Genomic DNA, 22717 nt, shown 5'->3' on the forward strand with positions numbered 1-22717 from the left:
CAAAGACAAAAATCACAGTGGTTCTTAGACCCCAACCAATTATTATTATTAACGAGACTGTGTTTTCGAATTGAATTTTGAATGTTTTGAGAAAACATTTTCGAAATGAATTTCGAATATTTTTTGAAAACATGTCTGTGATTGGTCAGTGACTTAAAATGGTTAACAGGGCTCTCTCCGACACTTACTCGGTACAATCGTAGTTCCAATTTCATTTGAATAATAAGCAACCAAAGTCCATGAAATTTTGCAGACATATTCTAGAAACTAATATCTGTGTCTTTGGCGTTTTAGATTTTTCTAAAAATATGTAGTGTTAAAATTACAGGGGCTCAAAGATTTGTATGTGAATTTTTAAGACCGCGTAACTTTGAAAACGAATATTTTGACAGAAATCTGGAAAACCAGAGACATAGATATTAGTTTCTAGAATATGTCTGCAAAATTTCATGGACTTTGGTTGCTTAATATTCAAATGAAATTGGAACTACGTTTGTATGGAGCGAGTGACGGAGAGACCCCTCTTAACGGCCACTGAAATTTTGTCTGAGTCATTTGTTTGGGATTACGCAAAAGAGAGATCTACTAACTCATTTCCGGGATAGAGTATAGATCTGGATCCGTGGCTATTCCTAAAGAGTCCTATGTATTGGAGTTAAAATTCAAGATCGCTTTCGGTGCATACTGATTACATTTTGGGTTTACGTTATGCATTCCAAATCAGTTTGAACTTTGGTGAGAGCGGGACACTCGGCAAGGGTCCAAACCTGATGAAATTATATCGTATTCCATGTGGGATTTGCCATTGCATTTTCCAGAATCTGACCTCTATCCTGACCTGGATTTTATAGGAATTTGATACGAATGGATTCTGGTAACTTTAATTTGTTAGGTAAAAATTCAACACTTTAAGCAATTGAATGTCACTTGGGGAAACATCGTAAGGAAACCTGCGTGCCTGAGAGTTCGTCATAGTGATTTCAAAGGTATCTTAAGCGTGTTAATCCAATCTAAACCAGCATTGGTTCGTTAACCCATGGCTGGCTCACTACTGAGCACGGGTCTCCTCTGAGAATGAGAATAGGCCATAGAGTCCGACATGCTGGCCAATTGGCAGACTTTGTGCACCTTTGAGAATATTATGGAGAACTCTCAGGATGTTTTTCTTCTCCGTTAAATCAAGTGATATTTAATTGCTTAAAACGCACTTAATGAAAAGTTAGAGTTACGGGTGCGGGCTTGAACCCCAGCCTCCTTAATAGCAGGCGGACGTATTAGGCTACCACAGCTTCACTATAGTACTTTAGGATTCATACTTGAATCATACCATCATTTACCATCGTATTGTACCCACATTTTATTGAATAAATCAAATTCATTCATTCATACGATAGGAATGAACTACTGAAACTCACCAAAAGATATGAGGCCGCTGTTGAGCATAGTAAGCTTTATGCTGTTAGGGATCGACACCAAGCTGGTCGTTCCGGCTGCCTTCAGGTCTTTTTTCTTCGGCTTCTTCTCCAGGTCATACCTCGGAGTAGACCTGGACCTGTGTTTCCTCTGACTCGTCGCGACCGACGTCCCGCGCTGCGTCCTCGAAGACATTTCGACCACAATACCGGACGCGCGAAAAGAATATGTTTACTACGGAAATGTTTTACTAGCAGCACATTTTTCAATTTACGATCACACCCGCACACTATTTTGTTATGTAGCTAATTTCCTAAATTTTTTTATTCTTACGCGTATTAAAATAAAAATTAACTATTTTACACTTGACACTGAAACTTAGCGCTATGCTTTTTTTATATCATAACACGGACATGTTTTGGTTTGTTGTTGAGGTCGTCACCTGAAACAAAAGAGGTAGACTTTTAATATTTAAACAAATATTATATGGTCTGACTTATCATCAAATCAATTAAGCTATAAATATTTTTTGTATGAATCCATATCTGCTAACTAATATTATAAATGGGAAAGCATGTCTATCTGTCTGTCTATTTACTACATTTTCGCCGCCCTTCCCAGGATCCTGGTGTTTGCATCTCGGGACGGATAATTCAGAGTACCTTTATGCTATCTCGATTCCAAACAGTCCAACCAGTTCAGTTAATGTAGCTGCATCTCGGGACGGATAATTCAGGGGTCTACTCGTATAGCATATACGATATCTCGATTCCAAATTTCAGTCCAACCAGTTCAGTCAGCGTGAAGTGGTAACAAAGATCCAAGCTTTCAAATTTATAATAATTTATGAGGATATGGAATATAGTAGGTACTAAGGTTTCACTAAACATCACTAATACATACAGGAGGTTAAAATTAAGCGTAATGTATTAAATCTATATTGTTCGTTTAAACCGACAATTTGTCGGGGAATATTCATGTCATTAATGAAAAGCACCTTAATTCCGTCGCCCAACAATCAAACAAAAGCAACCGTTGTAATTAATTACTTGTACAAACGTAACCTGTGTAAACCAAAGACCGTGATCCGTTCTAACTCACAAGTAAGGGTGGAAACATACCTTTAAAACGTGTACCAAATTAAATTACACTAATATTATAAAGGAGATAGTTCGTGTGACATGTGTGTATGTTTGTTACTCCTTCACACGAAAACTACTGGACGGATTTGGCTGTAATTTAGAATGGAGATAGCCGTTTATCCACGCGAACGAAGTCGGGGGCATTAGCTAGTGGTAAATATAAAATAATTTATGTTTTAGGTCCTGATTTCTAACACGAGTCGAATTTCTATGCAACTATATTATAGCGTCTTTAAGCAAATCATGTCATCACTGTAACAACGCTTTTGCATCGAACAAGCATTATAAAGTTCGCGAGAAAGCTTTGTCGCACAGATTATGCTTGGGTTGCTGTATAAATACAAAGAATGCACATAATATGCGGGATTCCTATGGCATAGAGACACTATAATAATTTTAATGCAAGAAACAAGAAGCATGAAGCGTGACAGAAACAATGCGTCAGCACCATGGCATCAGCGTGGAGTTTATGAGAGTTTAATAATTAAAAACACAAGAGAAAAATTTCACTTTCAAAAAATTCTACTAATATTTTATGAAGTTGGTACTTAATAACGTTTTCTGTATAAAATGAAAAGGTGACTGACATCAACTGAATGATTTATCGACGCACAGTTCAAACTACTGGACGGATCAGGTAGAAGTTTGGCATGCAGATAGCCTATTATAACGTAGACATCCGCTCAAAAAGGATTTTTGTAAATTCTACCCCTAAGAGGGCTAAAATAGGGTTTTTAAAATTTTGAAATTAAACTAGTTTAAATGGTTCACATTGCGAAACCTCTTCCGTTTTTAATGACGGTTGAAAAATAGAACGCTGGCATGGCTGGCATCATATTTTATTCCCAAACGTTCGATTTATATGGCTGGGTAGGCCAATAAATATTATGGCACCTAGAGCGGGCTATTTCCGCCGGTCCACTTAACAGAGTAGGTAACCTTTTAAACCAGTACATAAAACACGGACGTGTTTTAGGCTATTTGGGCTAACGTGAGAGCTTGCACTGAGATAAATACATTATGTACACAGATAACAGTCCACTGCACTGCTTTGAATTGGTTTAAATTGGGTTCTTCTTAGTTCTATAACGCTTTTAAAGTGGTACGCCTGGTGCAGTGGTAGGCGCTGTGGCCTTATTAGTGGGAGGTCCCGGGTTCGATTTCATAATTTCTGAATTTCTGGTCTGGTCTAGTGGGAGTCTTCGGCCGTGGCTAGTTTCCCACTATCAGCAAAGCCGTGCCGCCAAGCGATTTAGCGTTCCGATACGATTCCGTGTAGAAACCAAAGGAGTATGGGGTTTCTGAAAAACTGTCATACTCACGCCATACCCCTTCCGATGGCCCGCTTCCATCTTAGACTGCATCATCACTTACCACCAGGTGAGATTGCAGTCAAGGGCTGACTTGTATCTGAGTAAAAAAGCTTGTCGCTATTATCATGGGCTTAGTAATACAATTCACAGGTACTCAAGAGAGCCATGCTCGGAAATCAGAATATCTATATGTAATGAAATAAGAAATGAAGGAATCCGTAGACGAAATAGTGCAACCACAGTTCGGAGTAACTGACATAACTCAACAAGTCGCAAATCTGAGACAGTTAAAAAATGGCACTGGAGAAGAAACCGGTTGACTAGTCTAAAATATCTAAAAATCTAAAATATCTTTTTAATCAAATGAACTTTTAATAGTAAGTAGGTACTTTTGAATCGTCAAATGCATCTACTGCATACGATAAGAGCCACAAGTAATAAAAGTTTACGTGATTTTTTTGAATTTTGATATTTTTAGCTATTATGATGCACTAGGGGATGCTCGCGGCTTCGCCCGCGTGGATTTCGATTTTTTTAGATCCCATGGGAACTCTTTGATTTTCCACGATAAAAGTAGCCTATGTCCTTCCCTGGAATGTATTCCAAGTCTGTACCAAATTTCATTGAAATCGGTTCAGCGGTTGGGCCGTGAAAACGTAGCAGACAGACAGACAGAAAGACAGACTTTCGCATTTATAATATTAGTATGGATAAGGTGCCCTAATTTAAACCTTTATGAAGGTAACCTACCTACGTAAACTAAACTGAAACAGATGTTTACACTACAATTAGTTCCCCGCGGTTGTCACTGCGAGATGAGACTATTTTGAATAAACTAACCTTGTTTCCAATTGCCTATTCGGTGGCTCACGAATCTAATAAATAGGTAGGTATGTGTTTACGATTCGATATTAGATTCGACAAACTCTTGGGACGAAGAGATGGTAAATTGCGAGAATAGGTATCATGATAAATTCTCTTTGCTTGTAGGGTATAAGTACCTACCTCATTGCTGATAATAATCGCAACCCTTTCCATTTAACCACACAATAATAGTTCTAATGCTGCCGGTTTCGCAATCCATACTATCCATACTAATCCATACTAATATTATAAATGCGAAAGTGTGTCTATATTATGTCTGTCTATCTGTCTGTCTGTCTATCTGCTACCTTTTCACGGCTCAACAGTGTAACCAATTCTGACGAAATTTGATACAGGGTTAGCTTATATCCTGGGGACGGACATAGGCTACTTTTTATCCCGGAAAATCAAAGAGTTCCCGCGGGATCCCTAAAAACCCATCCACTTAACCGATTTGCGTGTTTGTGTTGAAGTAGCTTAGTAGTAGTCCCTGTAATCGAAATAGTCAACTTTTTATCCCGGAAAATCAAACAGTTCCCACGGGATAGAAAAATCAAAATCCACGCGGACGAAGTCGCGGACATCCTCTAGTTTTTTATATGTATTGAAAAATTATTTAAAGAAAAACTTGTACCTGGAGATGTTTTGGCAAGATTTTTTTTAAAACGTGTCCAAACGACGAAAAATACTTAACCCTTCGTACGGGCAATAACTAGCCCGTGGGCAGCTCGAAATTGCTTTTATTGGTTCCCATCCCTTTCGTTTATTAGATTTTCTCTATTTATTTATTGGAACGTTACTAAATAAAATACGGCAATCCTGTTTGCTCTGTGTCCCGCCGTCTGTCAATTTTAAATGAAAAACCCGGCCAAGCACGAGTTGGACTCGCACACGAAGGGTTCCGTACCGTCGTACAAAATATACACTTTTAAATGCAATACTGCAAGTTAATGCCATCTACATGTGAAACTAATATTTTTTCATAAACACTTTTTAATATTCTTTTTTTGGTGATGCAACCAAAAATTCACAGCTTTCAGATTTTTTTTTTACTTGTGCTATAAAACCTACCTACGTGCCTAGTTCAACGGGAAGTACCACATAAACAGATTTTGATTCCCCTTTCTTAACAGACACGACAAACAGATAAGGAAGTGATTCTTTTATCCTTTTGATGTATGGAATCCTAGAAAAAACTCACTTTCGAGTATTAAATGAAAAACGTGCGGCTTGATGTAAAAAGGCTTTTAACTTTATTATTACGGGTTATGCAAGACAGAACCAGAAATGAGGAGACCCTTAGGAGTACCAGAGTAGCCGACATATCTAGTTTTTTTTTGCTAGAGAGTTTTATTTTGTTTTGCATTTTTAGGCGATTTAGACAAGTAGAAATACAGACCGAAATATTTATTTACATAAGCTATTTACTTTGTTACATTCGCATAATATATTTTTATTTGTGTGTTTTACTGGAATGTGCAGTCCCCAGACAAGTTGACAAGGCATAATATAAATGCTGTATTTTTTTATAGGAATACATAAAATAAATATAAAAAGTACTCAAAACTTTTGTTAGAAATAAAAAAATAAAAAGCAAAGAAAAACACTTTAAACATAATGAGCTCTACACTGGTTTATAGTGTAGACTGCAGTCATTGTACAATTGACAGCTCCCACAAAACAGTCTGGAAGAAATGAATACAATACTTTGTGGCGACCTGTGTCGACAGCTAGAATCTAGGTCAGTGCATATTAGTGTAACGGCACACTTGCGACTTTTTGTCGTGTCGCCACTCACCACCGTAGCACGGACATTGTGATATTGTGATAGCTTTTAGGTTGAAATCTATAAAGCGCACTTTGACTTTGCTTTTCTTTTAAGAAGCTAGAAGCCATTGGCTTCTAGATCAAAACTGGGTGTTTTCCGACATTGTCAGTGTTAGAATTTGATTAAAAAAGATCGATAAGAAATGAATATTATTTCTATAATCTCTGGTTCACGTCTGGTATTTATTGAGTTAATGATAAACCCTTCAACAAACATTTTTATAGATATGAAATGGTCTTTTGTATGTAAAATGATTAATGTAAAGACAAGGCCTTAAATGCCAATTTAAAGTTAAACGACAGGTCGTATGTGTGTCCTTGCGTTTACTGCATTCACAGACAAGCCAGTTGTAACTAGGTATTCCTTTTATTACACAGTTGGGAAGCGAATGGCTGAAATTTTAACCGAATGGCCAAAGTTCATGTACGAGGTACGTATTTCTTGGTCCATTAGTGAACGAGGCCGGTAATATTATCTTGTACTATACTCTATCCACGGAAACAAGCTAGTATAGGGCTCTCTCTGTTACGTAATCCCATACAAATGACAGAGACGAAAATCTCAGTAGGCGTAAACCATTTGTATACTAACCTCTAATACCAAAAGTAAAAAAAAAGATTTAGGTATTTAAAATCCCGTGGGAACTCTTTGTGTAGGTAAAACAGAATAAAAAGAAGCTTATGTCATTCTCTAAATCTTTAACTATATCCATGCAAAAAATTACGTTGATCCCTTGCTCTGTTGCGACGAGATTGAAGGACAAACCAATAAACAACACACTTTTTCGCATTTTTAATATGGTATAGATACATATCTAGTACTATTAGGTAAAGAGACGTTAAAACAATTCAGATTTCCGATGTCAATAATCTGTCCGCTGAATGTTACTACAAGGTAACCTTGTTTGAACTTGTGGTTAATGCCTATTTTCTCTTCATTCATACATGTGTTGCGTGGGCGCAGCGGAAGTGGACGGACATTATCTCTTCGCGCATCTGATATTTACGAGATGGTGACATATGATAAGTCTAATGGAGGTACCTAATTCGTCATCGTCGTTCGTTGACTTATAGATTTTTTTTTTATTCGTAAGGTATATATAGGTAAGCGCTTGACCACAATCACACCTGATGGAAAGTGATGATGTGGTCTAAGATGGGACGCGTTTACCTAGAAGGTGTCTATTCACTCTTGTTTTAAAGATATCCGGATTGTAATTGGTAGGAAACACTGATCGCGGAAGTATTTCAAACCTTAGCCATGCGTAAGAGGAATGAAGATGCAAAACGTTTCGTGCGTGTAGATGTGCGTGTAGAGGTTTTACTGGTGTATAGTACTGATGATTACTGATAAAATATCACAAAAAAAACGCGATTTAAAAAAATACCTGTATTTTTTAAAAGTTCACAATGTATTACAAATAAACCATCTGGCTGACGCTAGAAGTCAACAAACGTTGCGTAGATAGGTGCCGGTCAGTGGCGCGTCGTAAGTGGGGCATTGACCCTGAGTTTTGCAAGCTTACATTGCGGGTTTGAAAAATACTAAATCACTAAAACTACAAGAATAAGGCAAGAGGTTATTAGTATTGGATTATGTTTGGGTTGTATAATGATAGCGCAAAATTTTCGCTAACGTTCTAATTACACCATGTATTTACAGAGTACCTACATGAATAATAGAAATTGGAATATTATTATGATCTAAGTAGTTGAACTTAACTTAGATATTGTCTCTCGTGCATGAGAAGACTTTGAACACAAAGGAACAAGTCAACTCTCTCTCTACCATTTCTGCAAGTCTATCAAAGTCAATTATTAATAATTGTTATTTTCAAACTGATATAAATTATTCCATCGTGTCGTTGAGCCTATATAAGGTAGCATTGCTTTTTGAAGTAGTTACTTTTTAAGGCGTAACTTGGAAGTAACTCAGAGTATTCGGACAGAAAACGCTTATATCTGTCTCTAACGATAAAAATTATTGCTAAACAGTAGGCACAACTATTTAGAGGATGTCCATCTTTTATCAAGTTATTTAAAGGATCAAGTAGGTAGTGCCATAGATTAAAAGATCTATTTTTACTTAGGTATTACAATATGATTTAACTTTTTCCGACTCATTTTTAAAAATGGAATTTCATACGCGTTTAGTTTTACTACTACCGCGTGAACACGCGCTTATTTTAATTGATGCTGAAGTTTGAAATATAACACACTAGCAGTTGTTCCCTTAAACTTTAACATTATACAGAGCAATGTATGCATAATTTCAGCTTTCTGGATCCAAGGGTTTGGGCTGGGCGCTGATGTGTTAGTCAGTGAGTTCTTTTTTAACCCCCGACCCAAAAAGAGGGGTGTTATAAGTTTGACGTGTGTATCGGTGTATTTGTGTATCTGTCTGTGGCATCGTAGATTTTAATTTAGTTTTTTTTTGTTTGAAAAGTGGCTTGATCGAAAGTGTTCTTAGCTATCATCCAAGATAATCGGTTCAGCCGTTTGAAAGTTATTAGCTCTTATTTAGTTACTGTAACCTTCACTTGTCGGGGGTGTTATAAATTTTTAATTTACACTTGTATTGCAAGAATCGAGTGGCAGATGGCACTACACAAGCTGCAGATAGCGGTAATATATCACAATTCCTTCAAGAGAACTATGTCCAGCAGTGGACAGTGGACATCCATCAGCTAGGTTATTGACGGTGACGAGGAAGTTTGTATTCATACAATTTTCTTCAAATTTTTCCATTATTGTGAACCTTTTCGTTTGACAATGGATGACAGTCATACAATCGCAGTTTGATTCATTGCGTTTTCAGTTTTGGCACGGAAATAAATGATAGTTGAATCAAACGATTGCTATCAATCAAGACATCAAAGAGCGATTTGCGTTATGAGTGCCTACGTACTACTGTGTCACTCATATATCGTGTGTGACGCCAAAATGCATGATACTCCAAAGTATTTTTTTCGAGACCAATCTGAAATGATGGGTAAGTATATGGGTTACCTATAAAAGCCCCAATTGATGTCGAAAGAATCAAACCCTTGAAGATCCTTAAAATATCAGAAAAAAATGACTTATAGGATTATTTACCTCATTAAGAGATAGCATTAGACTTGTTTTAAAGTACCTACAGTCTAAACTACCTCTAGCTAAATGTATAGGTGAGTTGAAGTATCGACAAATCAGAATACAATCGTTTGGCAACATTTCAAAATACGCTTTGCCTCATCATGATGTTACTAAACCGTCGGCGTATCAAACAATAGAGCTACAATTCACGCTTTGTAGAACTGTCAGTTCTTTTGTTTATCTGTAATAGATTGTGGCGGGTAAATAACAAGTCATGCTAAGGTCAATATCTCCTAAAAATAATTTATTAACTGTAGGCTCAAATGGGCTAGAATCCAGAGCCCTAAGTCAGAAAGTTAGTTCGAGCCATGCTAGTGGCGAATGTCTTAACCACTAGGCTATATAGTTCATAGATCAGTCAGTTAGTCAGTCAGTCACCTTTTTCCTTTACATATTTAGATAGTAAGGTAAAATAACCACTTTGATAATAACAATCAAGGAGAATATAATTTTTTTTTTTTTTAAAGAATATTAGCCATGTTAAATGACTAATATTCCCCTTTCCTCTCCAACTAAGCGTCAGGCTTGTGCTAGGAGTAGGTACGACAATAGTGCAACGGGCGGGGTTTGAACCGTCGACCTTTCGGTTTTCAGTCCACTCCTTTACCGGTTGAGCTATTGAGGCTCTTATATAGGATAATTACTAGGTACGTTTCAATAACAATATCATAAAAGAACATAATCACATAAGACAAGACCGGATATTCAGTACAAGTAAGTATTATGTACCGGGAGAAATAAAGGCACAAAGATGAATGCGAACGAATAATACTAAGAGACATTTGTATTAAGAGCGTATTTCTTCAAGAAGTCCAGGGAAGCTCATCTCTGCCTTTGATGTCTCCTAATTAATTACTTATTGTGAAGAGGTTGAAAGAAAATATTATACTCCGACTCAGTGACGGATTAAGACTACTTGGTGCCCTTTTGACGATTCAAAAGCACTTGTAAAAGTTTAATTGAATAAAAATAATTTGAATTTGAAAAAATTTGAATTTGAATTTAAGCAATCCATGCCTGTGGGCCCCCATATCCGTGTGTCAACTAGAATCGGTCTTTAAACCTTTACCGCCTAAAAACAGTAGTTTTTTGTAAAATAAGATGATGAGATGTAACGTACTTTAGAAGTGAAGTAGGTGCGACAACAATAAAAACCAAAGCATAATTTATTTATTTATTGAAATGCGCCTTGCGGCTTTCGGGGGCATTCGAATTGTCGAATGTACAAGCGGGTAGCGAGTGGGCAAGCTGGAGTGGGGTTATGACTCTAGATCGGACTCTATGTCAACTTGAAACGCGCGAATTTTCAAATTAGTCCTAGAAACTCTTTTTGGTGTGGTTTTTGGTGACGTGAGTGAGGTGAGACGTGATGCCCTAAGGTCGGTTTTTTTTTGTGCTTCTTCTGGTGCCCCCTCAGACGTGATGCCCTAGGCAATTGCTTAATTTGATTAAGGGTTAATCCGTCACTGCTCCGACTTACCAGTACTTACACTAGTTGATGCCTGCGACTTTTTTTTATTTTTTACCCGACTACGGCAAAGCCGAAAGGAAGGGTTATGATTTTAGCAGTCTATGTATGTATGTATATATGTAAATATGTATGTATGTTTGTATCCAGATTCTGTGTGTTCCACCGTAGCGCCTAAACTACTGAGCCGATTTTGATGAATGAGGTGTCAATCGATTCTTTGTAATGGCCCGGGTGACATAGGCTATACTTTATACGAAAAAAATCGGCCTGACGGAAGTTACATCAAAAAAAGTGAGGCTCTCAAAATTTTTTTTATTGCTATTGTGTCGAGTGGGATGTCCAACGAAAGAGGAAAAAATTCTGAGTTCATAAATATAAATATAGTTATTATTAAAATATACCAAGCGACAGAAACCCCATTTTACTATAATTAAATTCGTTTCGATTAGACATAACAGATGGCGCCACTAGCTGCTTACAACGCACAGAAACCCCATTTTATTATGATTTTATTATTTCTCATATAGCAGCACCACCTATTGGCTATTTGCGAGACCTCGGTTATTCGTCGCATCATAGACTTACTAAAACGGAAAAGTTTCAAATAAAAAAAAGTAAAAAAACTATAACCCGACTACGGAAAAAATGAGACAACTTGAACCCGACTTGGTACAAGTAAAATAAGCTAAAAAGAAAGAAACAAGATTGTGCTTAGTGCTATCATCGTCTTGATTGAGATTCAATACAAAGGCCGTGGTCGTGCGTTGTCGACAGCGTATTTCTTATCCTTGATTGACGGCATTCCCAATGATTTTATTTGTCTACCAAATTAGAATATTTTCTTTTTGCTGTCAACAACGCACGACCACGGCCTTTGTATTGAATCTCAATCAAGACGATAATAGCACTAAGCACAATCTTGTTTCTTTCTTTTTAGCTTATTTTACTTGTACCAAGTCGGGTTCAAGTTGTCTCATTTTTTCCGTAGTCGGGTTATAGTTTTTTTACTTTTTTTATTTAATAATGAATATTAGCCATGTTAAATGACTAATATTCCCCTTTCCTCTCCAACTAAGCGACAGGCTTATGCTAGGAGTAGGTACGACAATAGTGCAACGGACGGGGTTTGAACCGTCGACCTTTCGGTTTTCAGTCCACTCTTTTACCGGTTGAGCTATTGAGGCTCTAGACTTTATTTGTGTGGATTTAGTTTATGAACCTAGATTTTGCGGGATAAAAAGTAGCCTATGTCACCCTCTAGGTTTACTATACCCATGCAATTAATCACGTCGATACGTTGCGCACTATACGTCGATACGTGATTGGAGAACCAACCAATAAACCAACGAAAAACACACTTTCGCGTTTGTAATATAGGTAGTTAGGGAGGATAGTGATACCTGAAAACACGTTAACAAAGTGCAAATTTTCGTTCAACTTTGATGATAAGAAGTTACAATCTCTATGTATTTTAAATCTCAGTAAACCTTGCCAACGGAATGTTGCCAACAATATCATAACAATGTCTATAAACGTATATAAGTGCCCTGTAAAGGGTACAATGTAATCAAAAAGGGTTTCCCAAGGCTTTTAAGGTTTCGGATACCGATCATTTAGTTGCTTGAGTGTACTTGAATACATTTCCGTCTTGCCCGGCTAAGGGTCGTTGCACATTACACAGACTCGACACTGACTCCACTCCGACTTGATTCAAACCGTGAAAATGTGAGCTTTATAACGTGCGCCCCATAGTGAAATTTTCAACATAGAGGCGTGTTAATGAAGGAAAAGACGTGGACCATGCGTGGTCCACGCATATGACTTTTTTCAATTAAATATTGTTAGTTCCCCTGTAAGGAACAGGATATAAAGCTCACATTTGAGCAAACTTGGATACTGTTAGGCAAATCGGAGTGGAGTCGGCATCAAGTCTGTGAAATGTGCGAAGAGCTTAAACGTGCTTTTCATGCCAAATTGAAAGACCTAGCAGAATGGAGTCAATGTTGCTTTTATTTACTAATTAAATAATCATTAGGTACATTTATTAAGGTTTTTTAAAATCCGTTGTTTTCCAAAACAAAAATAACCTTTACCAAGATTGTTGGTAGAGCAGTAACAGGTATGTAGACAGACAGATACACTTTTTAAGGTAAACTTAATCTATAATAATGTATAACAACTAGCCGATGCCCGCGACTTCGTCCGCGTGGATTTGGTTTTTACTAATCCGGGATAAAAAGATCATGTTGATCCACTGCTCCGTTGCGTCGTGATTGAAGGACAAACCAATAAACCAACAAACAAACACAGTTTCGCACTTATAATATGGGTAGTGATATAAAACTGACTGACATAACCACATAAATAAAGGTCTAATTGCTGACTCTAGACCTTGAAACTTGTAACATTAGGTTCTCTATCTTGTGAGCAAAACCTAGTGAGTATGAACAGCGAGTATAAATATAATATTATGACCTAATAATTTATAATATTACTATAGATAATAATATATCCAACAGTTGTGTAATGAGTTTATGATGAAAGCCTTGGATGGATAACTAGTGAGGCAAAGTTAAATTGGAGTGACTAGCGCAGACTAGCACAGCCAATGTCTATTCAATTATGTATATAACATTCACGATAGTTTTAGACATATCCCAACTAAATTCTAACAGTTGATAGCACTGATACAATAATTTACTATCAACACTTTCACATTTACTCACACCAGTAAAAACTTTCAATTTAATATCGGTTTATGTTATGTTACTAAAATAATAAACCTAAATAAAATGCGGTGACAGTGGCTAAAATTTCGGCCTCAAATTCTGAAGCTCCTGGATTCGCTCCCGTTGGTCTTAGTATTTTCTAATTTTAAGTTTAGTTGATAATTTGTATGAATTGTATTTTTATTTTTATTCTTTTTTTGTGATTTTGTTGAGCTGAATAAACTTTTATTTATTTATTTATTTATAATTTAGAATACGGAACACCTACTAGGGATAATCAGAAATTATTAATTCCTAAACCTCATCCGATGAGAATCAGAATCTAATCGACTTCTGCGTCTGTACGTTTTGTTTATATAAGCTGGCATACGCACCGAAAAACCTACTTTTTAAGCGGAACAATTTTATTCTGTCCCTTTGATATGGGACGAAATTATTCAGTTTCGCTTTAGAAGCCTAAAATCCTCTTTCTTACTGGCCTCCCTTAGAGAATCGTAGCTGACACTGATAAATAGTAGAAGACATTTTTTATATTGTTACATTTATTTTATTACTCCGCTAAAAAGATTTGTATGTGCATGAATTCTTAAAATGAAAGAATTACTGAGTTCATGAAATATTAAAGATTCGAAAGGGTGTATTTCTTTTGCCATTTTAGATTTTTGTTTTTGGGTACAGAAATAGCTTCCATGCTGGAAAAGGACATAGGCTACTTTTTATCCAGGAGAATCAAAAAATTCCGTGCAATAAACGTTCTCCAGCATCTTAATTCACTCTCTTTGAAAAGAGATTGCAAAAGTTTATGTACAGTTTTAATTTCATATTTAATTAAGTACACGAACAAAGTATTAAAAATTGTCGAGTAGGTAACTACTAACCCTGGAGTTTCTTGCCATGATAAAAAATGTCTACGTTGTTAGTTCTTTTCAGTAAGTTCAACATTTACGAGATTCTGTTTGAATAATAAAAATGTGTTTTGATTTAATTTAATACTAAGCGCTTTCATCCCAATGAGTCATTTATTTTTCATCATGAAACAAAATGAGACAGCTCAATTTTGTAGTTTACAGCAAATCTAGGAACATGGCGAAGATTAAACTTTCTCGTTTCAGCGAGACCTCTAATGCGGGGTCTGTGAGACACTTCATTGGATCGTTGGCAGTGACAAATGCCCGCCGCTTTTATTGTTACATTTATTTTATTAATCAACTTATAAGAGTTACAAGAAAACAGGTTTTGTCGGATTAGTATTCATCCTAAAAAATAATATCTATAGATTAGGTGACGCCCGCGACTTCGTCCGCGTAAATGTCGGTTTTCACACATTCCATCAAAACTAATTGATTTTCCGGGACAAAAAGTAGTAAATGTTCTTTCTCTCAAGGATACAAGCCATCAAAACGTTTAAACAGGTGTAAAGTTTCAACGGTTAAACAGGTGGGCTCTGAAAAGCTAGCAGACAGACAAACAGACTGAGATACTTTCGAATACATCATATTGGGCTCATGGAGTTATTTTTTATTACTCAATTGGTACGAGTTACATAAAGTAGGTAAATAAGCGGTTTATACTTCCTGATAGGTTAAACTTTAAAAATAACAAGATGTTTCGGTTAGTGAAAACAACTTAACGAATCGATTATAATTAAAACGCTACAAAGATTGAAACTAAGAGGGGTTTAATATTAACCCCGGGGTTCTATCAAGCGATTACTATGGAAATTGAATTTGAAATACATTATCCAGCGAAGGTAGATGCGAGACGCGGCGACGTTGAAATTTCTTCATTCTAGAACTTTCTTCGAACAAGATTAGTTAAGTTTCCAATATGATCTACTTAACTAAAACGAAAATGAGTTAAAAGATATATTTTTAACCCTTGAATGCAATCTCACCCGGTGGTAAGTGATGATGTAGTTTAAGATAAAGCTGGTCTAATTTGGAAGGGCTCTGTGATACAATTTATGGCAGTTTTATTAAACCCATTTGTCGGTTTACCGGAACGCTAGCTAATTTGGTACCATCGTACAAGATATAATCACTACATCTAGAATCTAGATAACCCCAAGATAACCTCTAGAACCATAATTTCAATTCTAGAATAATTGACATAAGAAAAACAATGAAGTAATTACATTTTGGAAAGTAAATTTCCTAAAGGGATGAGAAATATCGGTCCGGAAATTTATCCCCTACCCGGAATTAGGTAACCCAATGGGATTTACTCTGATCCCTTTTTATAAAAGAAAGGCTTTCTCTGTAATGTAATATTATTATTTAAGGGCTCATAGTGCGTCCATCAAACGGGGTAAAGAATCTTACTTAGTAGGCCTGTAATGAAAAGTTCATTATTGTACGGAAATATATTTTCCTGAAAAAGGAAAATGGAAAAATTAACTTTATATATCAAAATGAGAGCCAGGATTTTTGATATTTTTGGATAATGTACGAATATGGGAATATGTCATGCTTCAAAGATGTAAAAGATATTTTATATAAAACTCATTTGTTCAGTCTTATCTTCTTACAAATAAAAATTATTGTTTACTGGTGGTTCTTGATTCGTTCATCCGATTGAGTTGAAACTTTGTACAGTTACTGTTCGCACTTACGTGAAGGTTTCTGGTATCATGGCGCGAGAGAAGTTTGCAGCGCAAGCTGGGCATTAGCAATTTATTAATTTTAATCCTAATAATATTATTAATGGCTGCTTGTTGCAAGTACTGAACCAATTTGGCTGCAATGGAGATTGCTTTTATAACGAACTAACATAATATAGGCAATCATTTATCTCGGGAAATCAAAGATTTCCTACGGGATTTTTTAGAAAACCTATAACCAAACGGACTAAGTAGGAGCGAGTATAATCTAGTATGTTAAATAAAATAAAATAATTTTATATTTCTATATTTCTAAATAAATAAATAAGCTATTTCGTCGCAGGGATCCACTATAACTTTGAAAATCCCAGCAAAAGATCATCAAGAGGCCCATCAGCCTACATTTTTAATACCAACCACCTGAGTGATGTTATTATATTTGAAGCCAAAAGAACCAGAAGAAAGCGCCAAACGAAATAATTAAGATGGTAACTAACCTTGTATATTTAATTCTATTTATTATTCCTGGCAACTTTGTTATAATATTTCCCCAAACAAAGTAGGTAATATAATGAAGACTGATTTTTATGAATATAAAATGAGTAACTTTTATTGCCAAGCCGTTTCGTAAAGTAAAATAATGCTAATGGGCAGTATTTGTGGGCTTGTTCATTCAATTTCTGTGCTTTAGCGAAGTCGATCTTCGTTCTTTTCAATGTAGTTTTACGGTGGAAATGTGAAAAGCTAAGAGCTGGTGGTATAAACCTAAATAGGAATAAGAAACCCTTACAGGATCACTTCGTTGTCCGTCTGTCTGTCTGTTAGAGCTTTTCATTCGAAAATTCATAAACAATCATTAAGTGGATCAATACCTATAAGTTACTCTCTGTTGACCTACAATTACGAAAAGCTGTGAACAATGTCCAATAGCACAAGTAAAGGAAAAATCCGAACACCGTGAATTTTTTAGTTACATCACATAAAAAATCGATAGTGCTGCATATTTCTTGTTCGATGGTACGGAACCCTTCGGGTGCGAGTTTGACTCGCACTGGGGCCGCTATAGGTACCTACTGATTTTGAATAAATGTTATATTTGTTTTTATTTTCTCAAAAGTGTGTGAAATCGGCCAATCCGCCCTTGGCCAGCGTGTTGAACTATGATCTTCTCACTTTGAGCCTGTGCCTAATAGTGGGCTGGCGATGGGTTAAGATAATATTAAAAAAAAAAAAGAATATTAGCCATTTTTAATCATGACTAACATTCCCCTTGCCACTCCAACTAAGCGTAAAGCTTGTGCCGCCGACCTTTCAGAATTCAGTCCACTCCTATAACCTTTGAGCTATTGAAGGTATTTGTTTATAATAAAAGTGCAACGGCTGGGGTTTGAGCCGACGACCTTTCGGAATTCAGTGCACTCCTATAACCGTTGAGCTATTGAGGATATTTGTTCTTAATAAAAGATCTAAAGATATCTAGCTCCTAGCCTACGTCTGAGCGTTCTCGGTTGTGAAGCACACTCAGTATGGAGGCATAGCGACTGAATTTTTAATAAAGCCGACGATTTCTGAGGAGCGAACCTGTGTGTACATACCTACCTACCTACAATCTACAAATAAAAATGTTAAATGAAACTCGGTACTTATACTTGAAATGGAATTGAATTTGAATTTTTTAATTTATTTATTAATTCTTGTAAGTTGAATGGGGAAGGAAAGTAGTTTTTATAATTTATCGAATTTTTATTATTTCAGGACAAAATTAATTTAGTAAACTATTTATTTTGTTTTGTTTTTAGTAAGTATACTTACCTACATTTTATTATATCGAATTATTGTGAACCGTCATAGGGCTTGTCTCTAATGGTTTTGTATCAAAAACCACTGGGAACTATCACGAACAAATTAATGGGGGAAGGTTACCGAATTTTTTAGCAGTTATTTGAATGTTATGTAGTCTCCCTGGACCATATTATTATAATTATAGACAACACCCCCATACCACTTGAAAATTGATAGCTATCCGACAGTAGTCTGCCAATCAGCACTTTGCCGATCCGCTCTGGGCCAAATCCTTTTCATTCTGAGAGGACATCCTTACTCAGTAGTGAGCCGGCAATGGGTTGATCATGATGATGAAACATTTTTAGCTTAGGAAAGTATGTTTTAATATAACTTTATGAATAGGTACTACTTACTCACGAAGATTATAGGTGCTACTTGGAATTACAAAATTCGGGTCTGGTGCGTAATACCTTATACAAATACTACTACGTACTACTACTACTATACGTGTATACGTACTAGTAATAAATAGTACTACGACTAGGTATTTCAGTTCGAGAATTCTAGGAAAAGACCCTTGGTCTTCTTTCTGAAGGCTTTGCAATTCAGAATGCTTACCTACTATCAAAACAAAAGAATAATATAAACCAGTTTCTGAGTAAGTAAACATAATACATATTTTATCGGAAAATACTGTCGCTAAGACAATAAACTTAAACTTTCAAACTCCTGTGGATCAAACTGCATAAAGTTGGCTTGGCTCTGGATCTTTTAATTCGAGAAAACTAAAACTTCTGACCTATTTACTTCTCGCTAAGTGTAAAAACTTGCTTCATAAAAGTTTAATAAGTAGGTAAGTACAGCACGAGCAAAACTCAAAAGTTGTTTTAGCAATCTTTTATATTATGAACCACACTTATATTTTAAACAATCACTTTTCAGCAATCAGGGCCCTTAGAAATTGTTTTTAACCCCCGACCCAAAAAGAGGGGTATTATAAGTTTGACGTCTGTATCTGTGTATCTGTCTGTGGCATCGTAGCTCCTAAACTAATGAACTGATTTTAATTTAGTTATTTTTGTTTGAAAGGTGGCTTGATTGAGAGTGTTCTTAGCTATAATCCAAGAAAATCGGTTCAGCCGTTTGAAAGTTATCAGTTAGTGAGTAGTTAGTAGTTAGTGAGCTTTCATACACCTGTCACGTATTATAGCTGATAAAAATTGCATTTATTACTTCAAAATAATTTGACACTTAAGTGATAAATTAGGGTACCATGGATCTATCAGTTACAGAGAAGAAACATTAGATAAGCCGTTAGCAACCAACCCTCGGCAATCATCGCACATCTTGACCTAATCGTTAGGACCCGAGCTTGATAAATTTAGGTAGGCACCTCAATATGTCGGTGGTTGGCCTATATAACTTCTGCTAGTAATTAATTACTATCCCAAGAAAACCCCTTATTATTATGACAAGCTTATGCCCGCAACTTTGTCCGCGTGGACTACACTAACTGTAAACCCCTATTTTTCCACCTAAGGGGTTGAATTTTCAAAAATTCCTCCTTAATGGATGTCCACAATAGCTATCTGCATGCCAAATTTCAGGTCGATCCATGCTACTGTTTAAGCTGCGCGATGATAGATCAGTCAGTCAGTCAATCAATCATCTTTTCCTTCAATACATAACTGTAGTTAGTTCGGTTTTGCCACTGCCCTCATGACACTGACTCAATAGTCGTGCTTGGACTGAACGTCCACCTCATAAGAGGAAATTGCAGTTCAAGGTTGTGACTTCTGCTAGTCGATATAATCTTTTCTCCGTCTCGCCCTTCTGACCGTATAGGATTGCTCTGTCTAGACGTCCCCGTTGACTGACTGAATGAATTTATCTCTTTAGGCTGTGGCACTAGTAACATATTGGGGCAAATTAATCAAGCCCCGACCCAGGCGATTACGTCAGGAATCTGCTCTGTGATGGCTTGGGCCTAACTGGTTAATATAACTTTTTAGAGTTCCGTACACGAAGGACCCTATTACTAAGCCTACGGCATCCCTGATACAGGTGACGATGTTAAAATAGGGGTTTGCAATTTGTGTCCACGCGATTGAAGTCGCGGGCATAAGCTAGAAAATAATGATTTAATATAGGTAGATAAGAGTTTCAATGATCAATTTTCAAAATAAAAATAAAACGAGAATCTTCAAGGACCCTGAATTAAAAACACCAGAGGGTTCTCAGATAAAAAAAAAACTGGCTGAAGTTGGCTGAACAAGCTTTAATTATTATTTCGCTTAGTACAGTGATTGCAAAATAAGTAGTCCATTTACAAATAAAAAAAATTACCTTTAAAAATTTATAACACCCCCGACAAGTCTTGTCGGGAGTGTTATAAATTTTACCTTTCAAACAAAAAATCTAAATTAAAATCTTTTCATTAGTTTAGGAGCTGCGATGCCACAGACACACACACAGATACACACGTCAAACTCATAACACCCCTCTTTTTGGGTCGGGGGTTAAAAACATTACACAACAAAAATAGTAGTACAATTTGGCGGCCTTATCGCTATGAAGCGATCTCTGCCAGGCAACCACGTTACAGAGGATATACTGACTAGTGAGTAAGGGTAAAAGGGTGTAAGTACCAAGTTATACTTATCATGTTAACTATTGATATCGTGGGAATCCTAATATTAACGATCTTAACTTTAGCCATAACCTTACTTTAGCTGCCTGATGTGACCCTAAGAATAGTAAAGTTTCTCCGCAAAAGTAAATCAAATAAATGTTTGCTATGCTTATTGGGAGTTCGAAATTACCTACTCGTTAACTACTTGTTCCCGTAGGATCTCGATACAAACTTGCCCGAAGCGGTGCAATTAGCTTTCTTCTCTTGTTTTAGTGTACAAGTTTATTTCAATTGATTTATTTATCTTCTTTTGTTGCTGTAAACTTAATACTCTCACTAAATAATCGGATTAGCTATGTAGATACCTTATGTTTGAAAAATCTATTTTGAACAATTTTACATAAAAAATTAATTATACGTCTAATAGTTTCAGTAGGTATCACACTAATATTATAAAGGAGAAAGTTTGTAGGTGTGTGTGTGTGTGTGTGTGTGTGAGTGTGTGTGTATGTTTGTTACTCCTTCACGAAAAACTACTGGACGGATTTGGCTGAAATTAGGAATGGAGATAGATGATATCCTGGATTAGCATATAGGCTACTTTTTATCCCGGAAAATCAAAGAGTTCCCACGGGAATTTTAAAAAACCTACATCCACGCGAACGAAGTCGCGGGCATCAGCTAGTATACTAATAAACAGCAAATTTTTGATAAAAAAATTAAAAAAAATTCAGTAGAGAACTGCTGGAGCTTGTATTTAATTGAAGTTCAAATGTTTTTGGAGACATTTTCGAATTGAATTTCGAATGTTTTTTGAAACATGTTTGTAATTGGTTGGTGTCTCAAAATAGTTAACATCCACTGAGATTTTTGGCTCTATCATTTGTATGGCGTTTCGTAAAAGAGAGATCGTTATACCGACTAACTCCATTCCGTGGAAAGGGTATAGGTACGTGCTTTTTCAAATTTTTGCTCCAACTAGATAATTACCGTCTTGAACTATGACACTGGAGTACGAAATAGCAGGAAATCGTCAATTTGAGATAGAAAATGTTGCCATGTTATCGAAAACCGAAAAGAAAAATCTGATTTAGAACCTATTTGAAATATCATTCATGTTATTTACTAAATGGACCGTATAATATTATTTTTCCGCAGACATTCAGGTTCACGCTACTCTATCTACTTATACAAGGTTCACAAGAACTCAACTCAAGTTTATGAAAGGAACTTGTCCATTCAGAGCTTTCATAAAAGCTCCACATCTAAGTATAATGGCAGAAAATATTTCAACCAAACATGGTTAGGACCATTTCGCAGATATAATACCTATGTACAGACCTACTTTCTAGAGTTGAGTAATTTGAGCTGGAAATTGCTGCTTTGGGTCTGTTTTCTCTCTAAAGCACAATTATTATGACTTTGATGATGTAGTTTTGTTGAATGACCCAGTTGTAGCTGGCCAGGTTAACTTCGTCATGTGACCCGAGAAATATACCCAGTCACTGATTACAGTGACTACTTTACTTTACTAAAAGATTACTTTATGTGTGTGTGTGTGTGTGTGTGAGAGAGAGAGAGACATTTAAGCAATTTTTTTTATTAGAAAAGTTTACGCGATAGGCTCTTCCTATTTATTAAACTTTAGGCCGCAGCTCTGTGGGAACTGAATTGCACTTTATTGCATTGTAACAAGAGTCGTTACTTTATTGAACCTTCTTTTGGAGGGATCTTTTCTTTAAAAAAAGGTCTATATTATCATCACTGGTATGGTACTGTAGTATATTCCTACAATAAGTACTATTGT

At 36.2% G+C, this 22717-nt stretch overlaps 1 protein-coding gene across 2 annotated transcripts in view; it reads right to left on the reverse strand.

The window, feature by feature from the left end:
• The window catches only part of LOC123875500 (receptor-type tyrosine-protein phosphatase kappa), a 144175-nt gene that overhangs the window by 54481 nt on the left and 66977 nt on the right, over nt 1–22717 (reverse strand). For both annotated transcript variants that reach the window (XM_045921353.1, XM_045921352.1), the window contains exon 2: nt 1416–1855. In XM_045921353.1, coding sequence (XP_045777309.1) covers nt 1416–1608 — 193 coding nt within the window. In that variant the 5' untranslated portion in view covers nt 1609–1855. The remainder of the gene's footprint in view (nt 1–1415; nt 1856–22717) is intronic.

This window comes from Maniola jurtina, chromosome 20, assembly GCF_905333055.1.
Source record: "Maniola jurtina chromosome 20, ilManJurt1.1, whole genome shotgun sequence".
Classification (NCBI taxonomy): Eukaryota; Metazoa; Arthropoda; class Insecta; order Lepidoptera; family Nymphalidae; genus Maniola; species Maniola jurtina.